General features: G+C 46.7%; 1 protein-coding gene across 1 annotated transcript in view; it reads right to left on the bottom strand.

Moving 5' to 3' along the window:
- TTI1 (TELO2 interacting protein 1) overlaps positions 1 to 16,984 on the bottom strand; it is a 50,393-nt gene that overhangs the window by 3,175 nt on the left and 30,234 nt on the right. The window contains exons 4-7 of the mRNA XM_025398317.1: positions 16,320 to 16,468; positions 12,834 to 12,974; positions 10,679 to 10,883; positions 10,291 to 10,378 (exon numbers count right to left, since the gene is read on the bottom strand). Coding sequence (XP_025254102.1) covers positions 10,291 to 10,378; positions 10,679 to 10,883; positions 12,834 to 12,974; positions 16,320 to 16,468 — 583 coding nt within the window. The remainder of the gene's footprint in view (positions 1 to 10,290; positions 10,379 to 10,678; positions 10,884 to 12,833; positions 12,975 to 16,319; positions 16,469 to 16,984) is intronic.

The following is a 16,984-nucleotide window of genomic DNA, read 5'->3' as shown; positions in this document are numbered from 1 at the left end:
TTTTTCCCCTTTCAAGAGCTGGAACAATTTCTCAAGCTACAGCATGGCGCTCTCCCAGCTTCAAGGAATATTTTTATCTGGGCAACACCCAGCAAAGTGGTGCCACACGACCCAGTTCAGTCATAGCTGCGCTCTGACTTACACAGCATGAAAACGCTGCAATGTTCATTTTCTGAGCTCTTTTTTAACATGCTAAATATGAATGTTGTATTCATTGGCAGGAAAGGAAAAGAAAATAAGCCACTCTCTTTGCCCTGCAAGATACCCACATAAAATATTAACAGAAAAGCAAAGGGAAAACATGTGCAAAGTTCACCTTCTTTTATTAAGCAAGAGCCAAACTCTTGGAAGGATTGTTTTGGGTCTCATTTCTTTGCTCTTAAAGGGGCAGATGCCCCAGAACGGCAGGAATGCACGTTCCGTCTCTCACCTCTGTGGCTTGGAGCAAGTTATTTTGCCTCATGAACCTGTTTCCTCTTTCTCCAAAGATGATCACACCTGGCCCACTCTCCTCACAGGTTTGTTCTGAAGCTCAGAGGAGAGGGGGTGCAGGACAACACTTTGAAGTATGTAACGAAAACAGTATTCCTTCTTTCCTTCCAGAGAGAGACAGACAGAGAGAGAGAGAGGGAGACAGAGAGTCTGAGGCATAATTATCACTACCAACCTTAGCAGCATCGCCATGCCATGGATAATTTTCAGACACCCTGAAAAGGGCAAAACATTTGTCTTTTGTTTCACTCGTAACTTTCTCCATACTGACTTGGTGGCGGGGCGGGGAGGGGGGGTCCCAGTTCTCAGTCAGTGGTGTTCTAATTTTCCCCATTATTTTCAGGAAGAAACAGATGCAATATACTCTGTCCTCTGCATGCCTGAGGTGGGGAGCAAATGCCATGCCATGCAAGCAGGTGGCTGGCAGGCGTAGCTGTGCTCTCCTCCCCGAGAGGCATGCGGCCTGCTGAACTCTAAATGCGACAAATTCCAAACCTACACCCTTGTTGGCTTTAAGCCCCCGGGAGCTGAGCCTGAGGCCCAGGAGGTCTGATCTAAGTGCTTAGCACCAGGCTTTGTTCCAAACTCTGGTGCCACTTTGTCCTGGGGCCAGTTCCTGCCTAGCCTTAGCTGGGAAGAGGGACCCCCGAGAGTGAACAGCTGAAAGCCGAAGTTGTTGAAAACTCCTTTTGCATAAGCCAAAGCCAGAAGACAAAGACAGGACGTCTGCTTTGAAGTGACTGGGGTAACTGCCTGGAAAATGTTCCCAATACATCTTGCGATGCGCAGCGATGGCTCTTGAACACGCCAAATGGCCAGTTCCATCTTTTTTTCAAACCCAAAGAGAAACACTTTTTAAAAAATGTATGTACACCATTTAACTCCTGAACAAAAATTTCTTTCTCCTCCCCCAGGCCCAAATCAGTGGCTCCAGGGAGCACAGTTATCAAGAGATTATCTGGTCCCCAGAGTATCGGGAGGCACTCAGCTATGCCGCATGCCTCCGAGTGTCCTGAGGCGAGTGATTATCTCTCAATAACCTGTAGGGCCGTGTAGCTTAAATGATAACTTGACTTTAAAAAATTTAGAACTCGCTGTTAGGCAGTTTCTAAGCAACCTGTTTCCATGGCAAAGAAGCCTGGTGTTTATACTGATTTTTCACTTAAAATGCGGTTTTATTGAATTTCACTCCATGCAGGCAGCCATTTGCCTGCACTTCAGCCCTATCTACAACTGACGGCTATCAGTAAGTACCTAATAAACTCCAGATGCCAAACGAGAAGCGGCTCCTTCCTTCATGATCAATATGGGGGTGCTCCTAGTGAGCAAGCTGGGGGCAAGGACGCGGGAATGGGGAGGGAGGAAACGTGCTCCTGGAATCTGGTCAGCTGGGTTTAAGTCTTATCTCTTCGTGGTTCATCAAACATTTACTAGAGCCTGGTCCAGCCCAGGCACTAACTGAGGTGCCTGTGGCACAAAGACAGAGGGACAAAAAAGGCTCTGCCCTCGGGGCTCCCTGTCTGCTGGGGTAGACAAGGGATCACAGAGGCCCATGGCGCACTGTGGCAAGGGCCATCCTAGAAGTGATGTGCGGGGTGGCACCAGGCATGGCTTCCTGAGAAGGGGCACAGCAAGTTGCTTCTCTGTAAAGAGCAGGTGGACCAGATCAGTTCTAAGATCCCTGGCAGCTCCAAGAGACCACGGGAGTTTTCAATCATGGGCACTGGATCATTATCCACCCCCACCCTCCCAACATGGCAAAACCAAAAAGAAACCCCTCTGCTCTGCTGCAGGAGCGAATATTAGAGTATGTTCTCACCATCTCTGTCTAGACAACATCTGCTCAAAGGGAGCTCTAGAAAACCGCCAGCCAATGAAGGCCCAGTGAAGCTAAATAAACTGTAACTGAAATGCGGGGCTTCCCGCACTCCTGGGTGACACGCTATTCTTCCTCTGTCAATTACTTGCTTGAGGGATCTGCTGTTCTCCGTCTCCTTCTGGATTTATAAAATGCTCTCATGAGCCGTCAGGGTAAATGCCAGTGGTAAAGAACATGTGGCTTTGTGATCTGTTTGTTTGCTTATTTATTTGGGGCTTCTAAAGAAGTTACTCAGAAATGTCTCCTTAGGAACACGATAGGCTCTCTCTATGTGGGCACTGCTAAATGCAGTGGGAAAGTAAGCTCACTTGTGGGAAAGCAGGCATATCCACTAAGTTATTTTGGTGTTCCCGTTGTTCCTTCTCTGGCAGCACAGCCTCCACACTCTCCTTCTCTCTGGCCATCTCTTCTCCCATCACTCTGTACATGCTGATGCTGCAGATGAGGCCGTGTGTTTCCTTTTAAACAAATGGATGCTCAGGGTGTCGATGCGTCCTAGCCAGCAAACAGTGGGGCTATGTTTCTATACTCAGTAATTTACTCTAATGGGTCTCGGTTCATTGGTTAACCAGTATTTCAAGCCTGTCCTTTCTTGCTATTCCATTTAGCTATCTTCCCCTGCACGGAGGTCGTTTTTTGTTTCTAAATGTTGGAAATGGAAGATTATGACTTGAAGCAACGAGTCACTCTCCAAATAAATACTACCAATTACCTTTGCAGCTATACATGCTTGTTAGACTTAACTATATTTACCTGTTCAAAACCATTCATCTATCGATCTAACACCAATATGCGTACTCACACAGAGACTCATATCAAAAATATTTAAATGTAACAAGGGCAGGCTTGAAAACCATAAACACCAGTAGAAGCAAATGATGCTAACCATACCCCGGAAGTGCCACAAGATAAAGTATCATAAATGCAGAGGAATGACTCCATTGCTTTGTGCATATTTAAAAGGATATGGCACTGAGAGGCCCAATCTGTTATAGACAATTCAAAAATAAGCCAGAACCTAGGAGGGTTTAAATCCCACTAGGGCGAGATTTAAAAGCGGCCCTTTCCATCTGGCCAGTTCTCCTGCCTCCAGGAACCCTGCAAGCCTAGATCCCACGACAGTGCTGTTGGGCACAGATTTCAAAGTGGCATTCTGTGCTGAGCACTGTGAGGGCTGACTCAGACCTTTCCCCCAGCTGGCTGCACTCAGTTCCTGCCACATTCAGTTTCCTGCACCTCCCTGGAAGGTATGCACCCTTGAAGATAAAGACATCTTCATAGCAGCCTACCTATCTTGCCCCCCTCCTGCCTGAACTGTTTTCCTGTAACCTGTGCTTTGGCACTAAGCCAGTAGTCTCCACTCACGGATGCCTTCGGAAACAGCTCTAGGAAATGTACTTCTGTATTTACTGCAAGGACGTTGAGGATATTACTCACGATAGTACCCAGTGTTCTTTTAAGATGACCCATGGAGAAATTTTCCTCAAGCCTCAGTAATAAGGAAATCCATGCTTCTTTCTGAAAAGCTTTCTTTCCTTTTCTTTTTAAAAACTCTTATTCAGGTACTTCCTGTACCATTTTCCTCTTTGCTGTCTGTCAGTATGCACAGAGCCACTCTGAAAGCTCCTCTCTGGCAAGAGTGCAGGGCTCTAACTGGATTGTCTATATTAACCTCAACTGGGTCTCATCTTGCTTTTGCTGTTATTTTTCCGTTTAAAAAATTTCTTTGCTTCCTTCCTCATTTCTTTGTTGCAAACAATTTATAAGATGTTCCAAGTCATTTTTGGAATAAGAAATTTAAATAATGATTAACAAGTACTATTTAATGACTTCTACTCTGTGGTGGTATTATGTGCTACCTGACTTTACTGAATCCTTGTCACCGTTGTAGTAGGTGAAATAAGCAAAATAATATATATGCTCTTTTCAGTCTTATGGATGAGAAAACAGAGACTTTGAGAAGTGAATTAATTTGTCCAAGGCTATCTTGCTATCGAACAACAATGTGAGGCCTTGGTAGTTACCTTTGAAAATGTTCAACTCTCAACACAGCACTTGGCTCATCATAAGAGACCTAATAAGAATCTTTTAAAATACACACATACAATAAGACAATAGAGATCATCTCCCTGGCTACTTTACTCAGTACTGAGGCAACATTTACTTCCGCGCCTCTGAGGTGTTCGAGAGGGATGAGAGCCTGCAGAGTGAGGAAATGACTACCCTGTGGTCGACCACAGCCTCTGACGACCGAAACCCACTTTGTGCCGGCAGTGCTGCGACCAGGCTCTATCTGTCATCGAGAGTGTTCTGCTCCCAACCTGGCACGGCCTGCACTGTGCACACACACCCCATGCTTGGCTTTCCTACTGGGTGGTAAGATGGTTGACCCCGGCAGGTTATCAGTGACATGACAACACTAAGGAAGTAGGGACAGAATTGGCAGCATTGAATTTAAGTAGATTTAAGTAGCCCAGAGGTCCCTGCCTTCAGTTCTGAAACCCAGCAACCCACTTGGTTTGTAATCTGCCTGCCAGATGTCTCTTATCTTTGACACCATGAAATCAGGCCTATATATGCAGAGTGAACAGCTTCAGATCTGAGTGTATTTTTAGAACAATGGGACTCAGAAAGAAAAGCAGCAATTCCTGTCAAAAGATGGATAATATGAAAGCTAACTACTTGGGTTTGGATTTGTCAACTATTAATCAAGTGTCAAAAGGAAAAAATATTAGGTGTGCCCTCATTTCCATGCTGGGTGCAATCCAAGGGGGAACAGCTTTGCAGTCCAAGCTCAGCCAAACTGCCCACACCATTTAAGGCGATGAGCTACTAATTTCAAGCTCAGCTGAACTAATGTATCACCTCTGTGGCTCCTCATCCGTTCAAATATAATAGGCTCATGTGTGGGTAAAGAGAGGAGTTGGGGCTCTAACGGGGATGAAATGGATGAGCCTGTGCCAGTCTGTGTTCGTCCAGGGTTTGAAGGCACCAGCTGGTTCTTTGATGGGTTGGGATCCTACTGCTAGAAAGAGAGCAGGGAAGTCAGTCAGTAAATGAACCTTCAAACCTGGTCCTGACTTCTGCAAACCGTGGTGGCACAATTAACATGAAAAAGACCTTTCGAGGTGAAATCTCCAGTTCAGATTTTAGTAAAGATGAAGCAGGCTTACAACTAGAAATTCTGTGGTCAGTGTCTATGTGTCTATGTGTAACATACACATCATGCATCACCTATTTGGGAAATTTACATACAATGTACCCCACATAGGTGTGTACACAGATGTAAATATACCTTCGGAACATAAGCAGAGGGCAGAGGCCCCAATCTTGTTCTAATTCCAGTCCCTAGAACAGTACCTGGAGACTCCCTGAACATACTAATGTGATTCATCCACAAGGACCCTATGAGAATGAGGTTTTCATCTCCCCCAGTTTACAGAGGAAGAAAATGAAATGAAGCTAAATCATTTGCTCAAGGTCACATGGCCAGTAAGATCTCAACCTCGGTTTGTCCAAACCAAGACTGCTGCTTTTTCTCTCACACACAATGGCGAGGCAGAGGGAGCTGGAATGGCAACCTCCCCAGCGCCCCATCAGGGGCTACAGCAATAACAGCATCCAGGACTTGTGTGGCCAGAAGGTATACCAGCTGGTCACCACTTGCTGGCACCCTGCATCCCTATCTGGGTTCTGGGGTTAGCAGGTGGGGGTAAGACTAGGGGTGGAGGCCAAGCATCCTAAAAGCTTTGTTCCTCTATTATGAGACTTATTGGGCACTGTCTTCACCCTTTTTTCTTTTTCTTTGTTTTGAAACAGGGTCTCACTCTGTCACCCAGGCTGGAGTGCAGTGGTGTGATCACTGCTCACTATGGCCTCGACCTTCCAAGGCTCAGGTGAACCTCCTGCCTCAGCCTTCCAAGTAGCTGGGACAACAGGTGCACATCACTGCGCCCGGCTAATTTTTATATTTTCAGTAGAGACAGGGTTTCGCCATGTCGCCCAGGCTGGTCTGGAGCTCCTGAGCCCAAGTGATTCTCCCACCTCAGCTTCCCAAAGTGCTGGGATTACAAGTGTGAGCCTCATCACATGGCCTGACTTCATCTTTTCAAAAATAGGTGTTGTCTAGTTTTGTTTCCTTTTAGCCCAGGGTAAAAAGGTTCATTGGATGATGTAAAACCTCACTGCAAAAGCCAGGGAATCTCAGAGTCTGCTAAGAGACTGGCCCAAGGAGTATGGTTTTAATAGAGTTCAACTAGGCTAAGTACATGCATGGACTTCAAGGAAAAACAAATTTGGGATGTATGCTCTCTTTTCAAATTCCTTTCATGTACAGGAGGGAAAAGCTACATGGCCAGAAAGGCACAGAACTGAGAAGGCCCAGGGCATGCCAGGAGACATCTTGGAGGCTGAGAATTTCAATCAGCAAAGTTTGCCACTGCAGTCGGCTGAGATGGGGGCGTGGCTGATCTGACCTGTTGTCTGTAATCCAAAGCCTACCCTCAGGGACACTGTCTTATTTTTAGCTGCTGGTATGCTAAGCCCTCCTCCCACACCACAAATATGATTGGCACATTTGTTACCCATTGAAGTTACTTAACTAGAGGGACTTTGGGGGAGCTGGCTTTTTTTTTTTTTTTTTTTTTTTTGCGTTGCCAGTTAACAGTGACACCTGGTGGTAACACACAGCAAGGTCACACCCTGCCCTCACCTTCCTGCCCCTCCCCCATGCCTCCCCCAGTTGGAAGATTTATGCCCCCTCCATACAAGGCACATTCACTAGATAAAAGCATTAAACTGGAATGGCATCTCTGTTCTTAGCATTTACAACCTCGGTTATATCAACCACCCCCTGATCAATTTCCATTTCTAGAGTTTATAGCCTGGATGTAAAAGCCTGCCACAAAGGCTATATTTAATATGACAAATTAAAAAAGCAAACACTGGTTTGGTCATTCTTTGGAGCCAGGAAAAGCAAACAGGAGCAAGGAAAAACCCAAGCGTGATGCACATAAAGAGGAACTCTCATGGGGCTGCTAAGTCTGCCTCCACCCAAACTCGATGAAGGCGCCCCCTTAGAGGTCCTAAGCCCACCTGCCAGAGGGGCCCACAGACATGGCTGCTCTACAGGGCCAGTGCATATCCATCTCCTTCCAGAATGCATAAGGCCTTGCACCAGCCTCCTGCCCTGAGAGGTTCCCTCACCAGCCCTCTGGCAGACAGGAGAGCCATTTCCAAAGCAAGCTGGTCATCTGCCCAGGGTTGGAAACCCACTACCTCTGGTCTTCTCTGGCTTTTCTGAATACTAAGCCAAGGTTCCTGCTTGGGCCCTAGCAAAGAACACAGCTTTCTCTTCTCCCACAAGGGTAAGCATGTGTAAGCGTGTCATTCTGACTGCAGTATGGAGAACACCTGGAGGGGCAGGAATGGAAGTGGGACTGGTGGTGAGGTCTGTCGTTCTGGTGGGAGATGATGGTAGCCTGGCCTGACCTAGTGGCTTGGAGGTGTCGTTTTGAGAGAAGTCATTTTGAAAGCAATTTTCCAAGTGAGGTAGGCAGGCTTTACTTTTGGTCATGGATGTGGGGTGTGAAGGTCAGAGAAGAATTAAGAACAAACAACGGGATGGATGGCAGGGCCATGTGCTGAGATGGGGACTCCACCTCATGCAGGGGACTTGGTTCCTCAGTACCAGTAGGTATGACTTTTCTTTGAGATGGAGTCTCACTCTGTCGCCCAGGCTGGAGTACAGTGGCACGATCTCGGCTCACTGCAACGTCCGCCTCCCAGGTTCAAGCGATTCTCCTGCCTCAGCTTCCTGAGTAGCTGGAATTACAGGTGCCTGCCACCACGCCAAGCTAACTTTTAGTATTTTTAGTAGAGACAGGGTTTCACCACGTTGGCCAGGCTGGTCTCGAACTCCTGACCTCGTGATCTGCCTGCCTCGGGCTCCCATAGTGCTGGGATAACAGGCATGAGCCACCCACCGCACCCAACTGCCAGGTATGACTTTTCAATACTAAGTGGCCGGCCCACCCACCCACCCCTCTCTCCATACGGTAATGAGGCTCACAGAGAGACCAGGCTTCCTATTGTCTCAAGCTTCTTCTCCCACTTAAAGAGCTTATTAATTTTGGATCAAGGACAAGACTGATTTTCTTCCCCCCGACTTCAAGATAAGTTTGCAGGTGATATGTGTGAAGCAATCCACCTAGCTCTTCCTCCCGCTCCCTGCCCGTCAGGAGGGAGGCCATCTGACTCAGCCGCTGAACGGAATGTGCTGGAGCAAACAAACGGAGCTGCAGTCAAGTGGTGGGGCTGCGTGTTCCTCCACCTGAGGCTCCCTGAACACCAGCTCAAGATTCAGCAAGGTCCAATTCCGGGTTTAATTGCTTTCAGCGGCAGAAAAGAGAATTAGAAATGAAAAGATAATGAATTGAGAATATTAGCTTATTTGATGGTTCTAAACTTGAAGGAAGGGATGGGGTGGGTATAGGAAAAGTAGAATGGAATGGGGAATGTGAAAATTAGACCTTTGTAACTCTTGGTTGTAATAGGCATCTAAAAGAATTTACTTCAAGATAAACTCATTATGTTCTTGAGTTGCACTTTAAATCACAGCACAATCAGCTCCAGGGGCACCGCCCAGGGAGAACTATTTTCACCCTAAGTTGATTCTCTACGGAATAAAAATGCCTGGGGACAGAAGCTGGTTAGGATGCGCCCCTGTGCTCACGAAACTATGACTGATTCTGGGACTAAGGGATGTGACGGGAAAGGGACAGGAAGAAAAAAGGAAATGGGAAATCAAGAGCAAAAAACAGCAAAGGACAATAAATCAATTCAAGAAGATATTACCATCACTCCCAGGGAGTGCAAGGTTTATAAGGGGCAAGCTGGCTCTCCTCACTGCACAGTCAGAGCAGCCTTTCCGCCCCTCAGGGAATGAGGTGACTCCTAACTCCCACCCCACTGAAGAGGATCAGGGATGTGCCTCGAGAAGCTAGGAAGAAGCAGGGATTCTGCTGCAGGCATGAAGGTGGTAAGGCTGGAGGAGCTGCAGGGCCCAGAGCGGCACACAGTGCCAGGCCCAGCTTTCGCCCCAGCAGCAGACATCCTGGGATGGCAGTTGCAGGATGCAGGCTGCTCCCGCCTGGAAGGAAAGCTGGGAGAAGAGGGGCAGAGTAGACTTTGGGTCTCACGTCTGGGGAATGCTGTTGTGCTCAGAGAGTTTCAGCTCTTAGTCCTAAAGTAACCAGCAATAGCTTCTTCTCTTAGAGGTGATACAGCTTTTCTCAAATAAGCATGGTCAAACTCTTAGAAATTGGAATCACCTAGTTTCAGAACCAGAAAAGGCCCTTTAAGCCATTAGTCTGGCAGCTCTTAATGTTCTTTGGGGTCACAGATTCCTATTAGAACCTATGAATGGTTCCTATTAGAAAAAGGCACATGTGCACCTGCCTGCACACAAACAATTTTGCACGGCACTTGTGAGGGTTCATGGCACCAATGCCCATCTAAGACCTGCTGTGGAGTCGACGTATGCCATATCAGGAACCCAGCACTTTCACTTTGCTGTTGAAGGAGCCAAGGCATGAAGAAGTGCCAGGCACCTGGTCTCCAGGCCTAGAAACAGATTCGCCTCCAACCAGGAGGGTGCTGAGTCTCTCTAGCACACCATCTTTCTGCTTCTTGACCCTCTGGAATTGTTGCTGACTTTGCAGGAGAGGAAAAGGTTACCGGCAAAGAGAAACACATCTAGTAAAAATACCATCTCTAGTGCTGGCACAGTTAAAGAAATTATCTTAACCTGGCAGGGAGAGAGAGAAAACAGCAGAGATACCTCAACTCTGCTTGCCATTAGCAAATCATCTGTAATTTAGAACAAACGTAAAGGGACGCGGGTGATCAGGCAGACGTACCTCCTGGCAGCCTCTTGTAATTTCACGGGCTGTTTGGCGCTGAGGTAAATCAAGCAGGCATCAGCCACTTTATTCAGGTCACCCTCACCTGCAGAAAAGACAAACAAAACAAGCGTCAGCCCTCACACTTCATTTGGGACAAGCAGTGACCAACTGTGTCTGGAGAAACTGCAACAGCTAGGCAAGATGCTCTGGGCTCTCTACTCCATCCTGCCAAAGAACACATCAAGATAAACAGACAAATGAGACCAAAATAAGATGGAAGGAGGTACACGGGCGGGGGAGGGTGGGGGGGGTGGGGGGGTGGTGCACAACTGAGCAGAGGGCATGATGGCAGGGGTGAGACAGATGCTGAGTGTGTGTCCAGCTGGAACTGCCTGGTACCCACCTAGGTCCAGTCTCTCACAGAGGGGGCCCAGGCCCTGTAGGACAGCCAGCTGCAATTTGAAGGCCAGTGTGTGCGAGTAAACTGGTCCAGCCCTGGCACTGATGGGGGCCTGGGTGACTAGGGAGCCAGCCAGCTTTGGCAGGACATCTTTGCAGAACCGGCTGCGTAGAAAGTCGCCACACTTGCTTCCCAGAGTACGTAAAACCTGCAGAAATAGCCCCCAACCTGGTGAGTGAACATCGTCAAGGCAGCAAGAGAACTAAAGAACGCTTGGTAATTTAATTTCATCTAGGTCTCTGCTTGGAAAAAAAATAGAATTACTGCTGTTAATTCCTTGCCCATGGTTTGTGATTCTGACAGTTATGAATTTGGAGGTCTCTGCTCCCAAGGCATGGTTGCTTCTATCCATAAATACAGATTACACAGTGAATAATTCAAAGGAATCTTGGGTTGGATGAATAATATGATTAATATCTTGATTTCCCTCCCATTTTTGTTAAAAAAAAAAAAAAAAAAAAGAGAAGAGCTTAAAGCAGTTCACATAGATCATTTCTTGAATCTTCCTAACATCCCTTGAGAAAATACATATGCTTTTAACTCTAGCTAGCTGAGCAACCACGAACACTATGGCCCAGCTGCTGCCACATGCAGGCATCAGGAGGTTGGTGACTAGGCCGAGGTCCCTGGGCTGAACCAAGGCAGGGTCCCTGAAGTTGCAGCCGACTTGGTGTTCCTTCTGTTCAGCTGTACAACCTCTTATGCACATCACCGTCATTCTATCTTTCAGAACAGATAGTTTCTTTGCATGTCTTGTTTTACACTTTCTCTAGCAGAACATATTGAAACGTTTTGCCCCGCTGCACAAGACTGAGTATACAGGATAACAGGAATTTCTTTAAAAATTGGTAAGCAAGCCATAACCAGCACAGAGTGTTTGCTGATTTTGCAGAGAACAAGGCTCTCATTTCAGGTCCCTCAGCTGAATGGCACAGCTTCTATAGACCTCGGTGTCATCATTGCGTCTGTGCATGGGGAAAGCAGCCTCAGTTATCATGCACACATCTTTATATTTTTTTCATTTTTCTTTGCTTGCTGTTATTTCAGACAACCTAGTCTCACCAACCCCTCTCATCCCCCAGTACATCTGGATAAGATTTAGCAATACCTACCTCCCTCCCCCTTAATCTTCCTCTTTTTTTGGCACACATACATACACAAGCACGCGTGTCATTTTGTGAATTTTGTTTTGGGAAAAAAACATTAATTTTTAATATTTTAATTTGGTCTAGTATATGCTGAAGAATTTACAGAAGATCAAACTACTTTGGCCAACTGTATCTGGTGCATTACCAGTTTCATTTTGTGTCCCTACACATCTTTTCTCTCTGCTTCATCTTACGCACCTTCTTCTAATTTACGGTAGCTTGTTGTGGTATGTATCTCTGTAGGTTGCCTTAAGGGCTTTGAAGAACAAGAAAGGATATAAATAAGCTAAAATATCCATGCTAATGTAAGCTAAACTAAGCCAGGGAGAATAATATATATACATACATATAGGACTTACATATATATAGGACTGTTAGCTTTTCAAAGCATTTCACCAAACAGTCCCATTTTATCCCTGACAACACTATGAGAAAGGTGGGCTAGGTGTTCCTAAGCCCAACATGAAAATGGGTGGTCCCGGGTTTTGCCAGCATCACTCAGCTGGGCAGAGGACACCCACTGCTAGAACCTCGCCCCTTCTACTTGACTCCTGTGCAGTGCAAAGAACATGGAGTGAACTCACTGCTCTGGGTTCCTATCACTTACTAGCTGTTTGATTGTGAGAAAATTCCTTAACTTCTCTGAGCTTTCTTCCTTCGCCAAAAGTAAAGACAATATACCTACCTTGCAAAGTGGTTTTAAGGAGACAAACTCCTGTGTGGAGGAGTGCTGAGCTTACAGCCTGGCCTTTTCATCTACTAGTTCATCTGCTTCAAATTCAAAAGGAGACTGTTACCTTCTTCTTTGTGCTTTTCTTATGTTTCTATACTTTCTTCACAGTATGTGACATTGCAATCAGGTGAAGAGAACCAATCCAAAAGGCCCCAGTGAGCTCTGCGCCTACTAACTCTACCCTCACAACAGACCATGGGGGATGCTGGTGCAGTACCTTGAAGGCTCTAAGCACTGCCAGGGGGGCATCCCGTGTGAGTCGGTGCACGAGTGAGGGCCAGGCCCGATGAGCCAAGGGAAGCAGCTGGTTCTTGTGGGACTGCAGAACCACCACACACAGATCCAGCACATCCAAGACCTGAAAGAGACATGATTTCAGCAGATGGTACAGGCTTGAAAACAGATACCTGGGATCAAGTCACCATTTTCAAAGAATAACGTTTAGAAATGTATTAATTGGATAATTGTTTTCTGAGTGCTGACTACATGCCAAGCACTAGCTATGTACTGAGGGGACACAGAGGGACAATATACACGTTTCCTTGCCTTCGCAGGGTTCATGGTCAGCTGGGGAAAGACCTTAATTAGATAACGCCTAAATGAAGTGATGATTAGCAATTGGGACAAGAAGGAAAGTCAAAGGTGAAATGCAAAGAAACGAGGGGAAGGATCTAAACCACAGACTGTTGGGAAGTCTTCGCTGAAGAAGGAGCTTCTAAAAGAAGACACAAAGGATGAGTAGGAGTTAGTTCTGTGAAGATTCATGCAACTGGAAACCATGATGAGGAAGACTCCGAGGTGGAACAGAGCTTTCATAAGAAGTGAGAGAAGGGCAGCGTGGAGCGTTACAGAGAAGAGGTAAAATGGGGACCAACTACAAAGGGGTTTGTTAGGAATTTTTTTATTTTGTACTAAGTGCAGTGAGGAGCCATCAAAGCGTTTTAAGCAGGAAAGTGACATGATACAATTCATGTTTTAGAAAGGTCATTCTGGCTGCTGAGTAGAGAGGAGACTTGAAGTGGGAGAGAGAAACAAAGAGGCCCTTTAGGATCCACATGAGAGGAGCAAAGTGATGTGGCCACATGATGGCGGCAGAGGAGAGAAGTCAAAGGACTGGAGATCTGTTTTGGAGATGACATGGCTTAAATTGCTGAAAGACTGGATACTGGGGAGGGGAAGTGAGGGTTTTAAAAGAACTGCTTCGGTTCAGGGGTAGCAACTGAAGAGATGCACGTGCCATTGAATGAGATGGGGAGCATGCAGGAGGAGAAAGTTGAGTGGCTAGGCGAGATCGAGTTCTGTTACCACTACATGGAGAGGCCCAGCTGGCAGTTGAGGTACAGGCTAATCTCACCAGAAAGGGTTGGGCTACCCTGCACGTAAACTGAATATCAGTTACCTTCCTTGTTTCCTGATCTCTTACATCTCAAACTCACTGAAAAGAGACGGCCTGCATCAGTGTTGCAGCGGTCAGTACAACGGTCAGCGCAGGCTTCCCTCCCGCACAGACGGCCAACCTTCACAGGGCAACTTCTCGTTAGTCAGCAAGACAGAGCGAAGCCAGCCAACACGAAGCAGTAAACCCTACTGGGTGCCTACTATGTGCTGGTCCGCACTGAAACTGGAACAGAAGAGGCCCTGCCATTGAGGGTTGAATAGTTAGGCAAGGGAGTAAAAGAAAGCTCGGCTGCACAGCGGGGAGCAGGGGAGCAGAGTGGAAATGGCTGTGGTATCACGGACAGGCTTGGAATTTGAGCTCTGTTATTAATGGGACAAGTTACATGACATTTCATTCACTCAAAGATGCACGTTTTCCCTCTGCCTGGAATGTTCTCTTTGCATCTTTGCAGGGCAGGTTCCTTCTCAGCCTTGAGAAATGTTACCACCTCAGAGAGGCCTTCCCTGATGACCTCAGAAGGTAAATCAGAAGGTAAGCTAAATCAGAAGGTAAGCTCTGTCTTAGTCAGCAGGGTTTTGCACCGAGTAGGTTCCCAACACATACCTGCTGCACGGGTGAATTACTATTTTCTATCAAACAGAACCTGCCTCCTGGGCCTCTCCATGTAGTGGTAACAGAACTCGGTCTCCCCTAGCTGTTTAAGTTTCTCCTCCTGCGTGCTCCCTGACAGCCTTTCTCCAATATGTATGAATCTGTGTATTGCCTCTCTCCCCACAACAGACAGGGAGTTCCATGAAGACGGGGATCGTGTCTGCATCATTCCCTCTACACACCCTCCACCTGACCTGCACTAGTCCTCAATAAGCATTTAGTACATGAATGAGTATGTGTCTTTTTTAATGCTGTTTTATATTTATAATCAACAACTCTGTGAGGTAGGTACCATCATCTTCATTTTACAGATGAAGATGCTGAGGCTCAAAATAGTGAATTAACTTACTCAAGGTCACATGGCTAATAAGAGGCAGAATCAGGATTTGAACTGACTCAGGTATGTAGGTCTGACTCCAACGCTGATGTTCTTAATAACTATGGTATGTATACAGCTGCTACAAATCCTCTACAAAAGGGAAGGTCTTGAAGAATATACAGGAGTATGTTGAATGCATCAGCCAGGCACCCACATTAAAGCTGTGCAGGTAAAAGGTTAAGTGCTTGCTGAATGGAACAACAGATGAATGCTAAGAGCTGTCTCGGGAAGACTAAACAAACTCCACAAAACACAGACCCTAAGATTTGAGATAATCTGTGATCAGGGTTTCCTAGCCCATCACCCCTGAGCAAGGCAATGTACCCTCATCACTAACAGTGAGTCACTAAGGCAGTTGTGTTTCTTTTTTTTTTTTTTTTTGAGATAAAGTTTCGATCTTGTTGCTCAGGCTGGAGTGCAATGGCGAGATCTTGGTTCACCACAACCTCCGCCTCCTGGGATCAAGCGATTCTCCTGCCTCAGCGACCCAAGTAGCCGGGATTACAGGCATGCACCACCATGCCCGGCTAATTTTGTATTTTTAGTAGAGACGGGGTTTCTCCATGTTGGTCAGGCTGGTCTCGAACTCCCAGCTCAGGTAATCTGCTCGCCTTGGCCTCCCAAAGTGCTGGGATCACAGGCGTGAGGCCCTGCGCTCGGCTGACAGTTGTGTTTCTCACTCCTGCCTGGGGGTAGGGAGGAATGCTGTTTCCCTTTGGGTGTAAGATCTTCTCCAGGGTGATTCGGAAAGCCCTGGCCCCCACTTCTACCCCACCCCACTGTCCTGTTATTGCAGTCACTACTGTATACTTCCAGCCCTTGCTGATGGGGGTGCTGCTTGGCAAACTGCCGGCAAGTCAGGCTATATTAGGAAGTGTTCAAGTTTTCCCTAGGATGAAAACAGAAAGAGAGATAAGGGCTAGTGTCAGGCTTGGAAGAATGATCTTTTAAAGTATTAAAACCTGCATCCTACGTAGCTGAGAAAATAATATCCCCCCCAAAGCACATGGCTTTCTTTTTCTTGGAGATTCAGTGAATCCCCAAAACTTGTGGTTTTTAATGCAGGAGATTCAGCTCCCTTTGGCATCTGAGCAGACACAGAAAGATGTAAAACTGTCACCCCACAGACAAATTCCTTTGGATGCCTTCTCTTGGCCACCACACATGGACTAGGACATAAGGGGAGCTACGTGCTCATCCGTGTAGCCACTGCCAACCAGGCCACACCTTAGTCCTACTGCTCTAAGAATGCAGAGAAGCAGCTGCGCACTGACCTTCAGGCGGATTTGCAGATTTTTATCTGACAACAAGTGGATGCAGCGTTCCATCACGTCCATGGCTATTTGGATCTGCAACGGCAGTGGTGGCTCCACATCTGGATGGGTGTCATTCTCGTCCACTTTGGGAGAGACTGACTGTTCCCCTGGAAAAAAAGCACAACTAGGGGCAGTGTTGTATGAGTGATAAAACAGAGATACCTAAATTTCTGTTCTTTATAAATTACTCAGTCTTAGGTATTTGGTTACAGCAGCACTGTAAATGGACTGAGACACCTCCATGCAAGGGGGAATGATGGGTACAGAAACCATGGTATAGCCATATAATGGCATTTTATGAGGTCCCTATTTTTTTTTAGAGACAAGGCCTTGCTGTGTCCATGCTGGAGTGCAGTGGTGTGAACACGGCCCCCTGCAATCTCAAACTCATGGGGTCAAGTGATCTTCCCACCTCAGCCTCCTGAGTGGCTAGGACTACAGGTGCGTGTTACCATGCCCGGTTAATTTTTAAATTCTTTTTACAGAAATGGGGGTCTCACTATGTTGCCCAGACTGGTCTCCAATTCCTGGGCTCAAGCAATCCCCCTGCCATGGCCTCTCAAAGTGCTGGGATTACAGGTATGAGCCACTACACCAGGCTTAGCATGGGTTTTAACGACAAG

This window comes from Theropithecus gelada, chromosome 10 (genome assembly GCF_003255815.1).
Source record: "Theropithecus gelada isolate Dixy chromosome 10, Tgel_1.0, whole genome shotgun sequence".
Lineage (NCBI taxonomy): Eukaryota > Metazoa > Chordata > Mammalia > Primates > Cercopithecidae > Theropithecus > Theropithecus gelada.
Note: the sequence above shows the minus strand (reverse complement) of the source record. Positions and strands in the feature narration are given on the sequence as shown.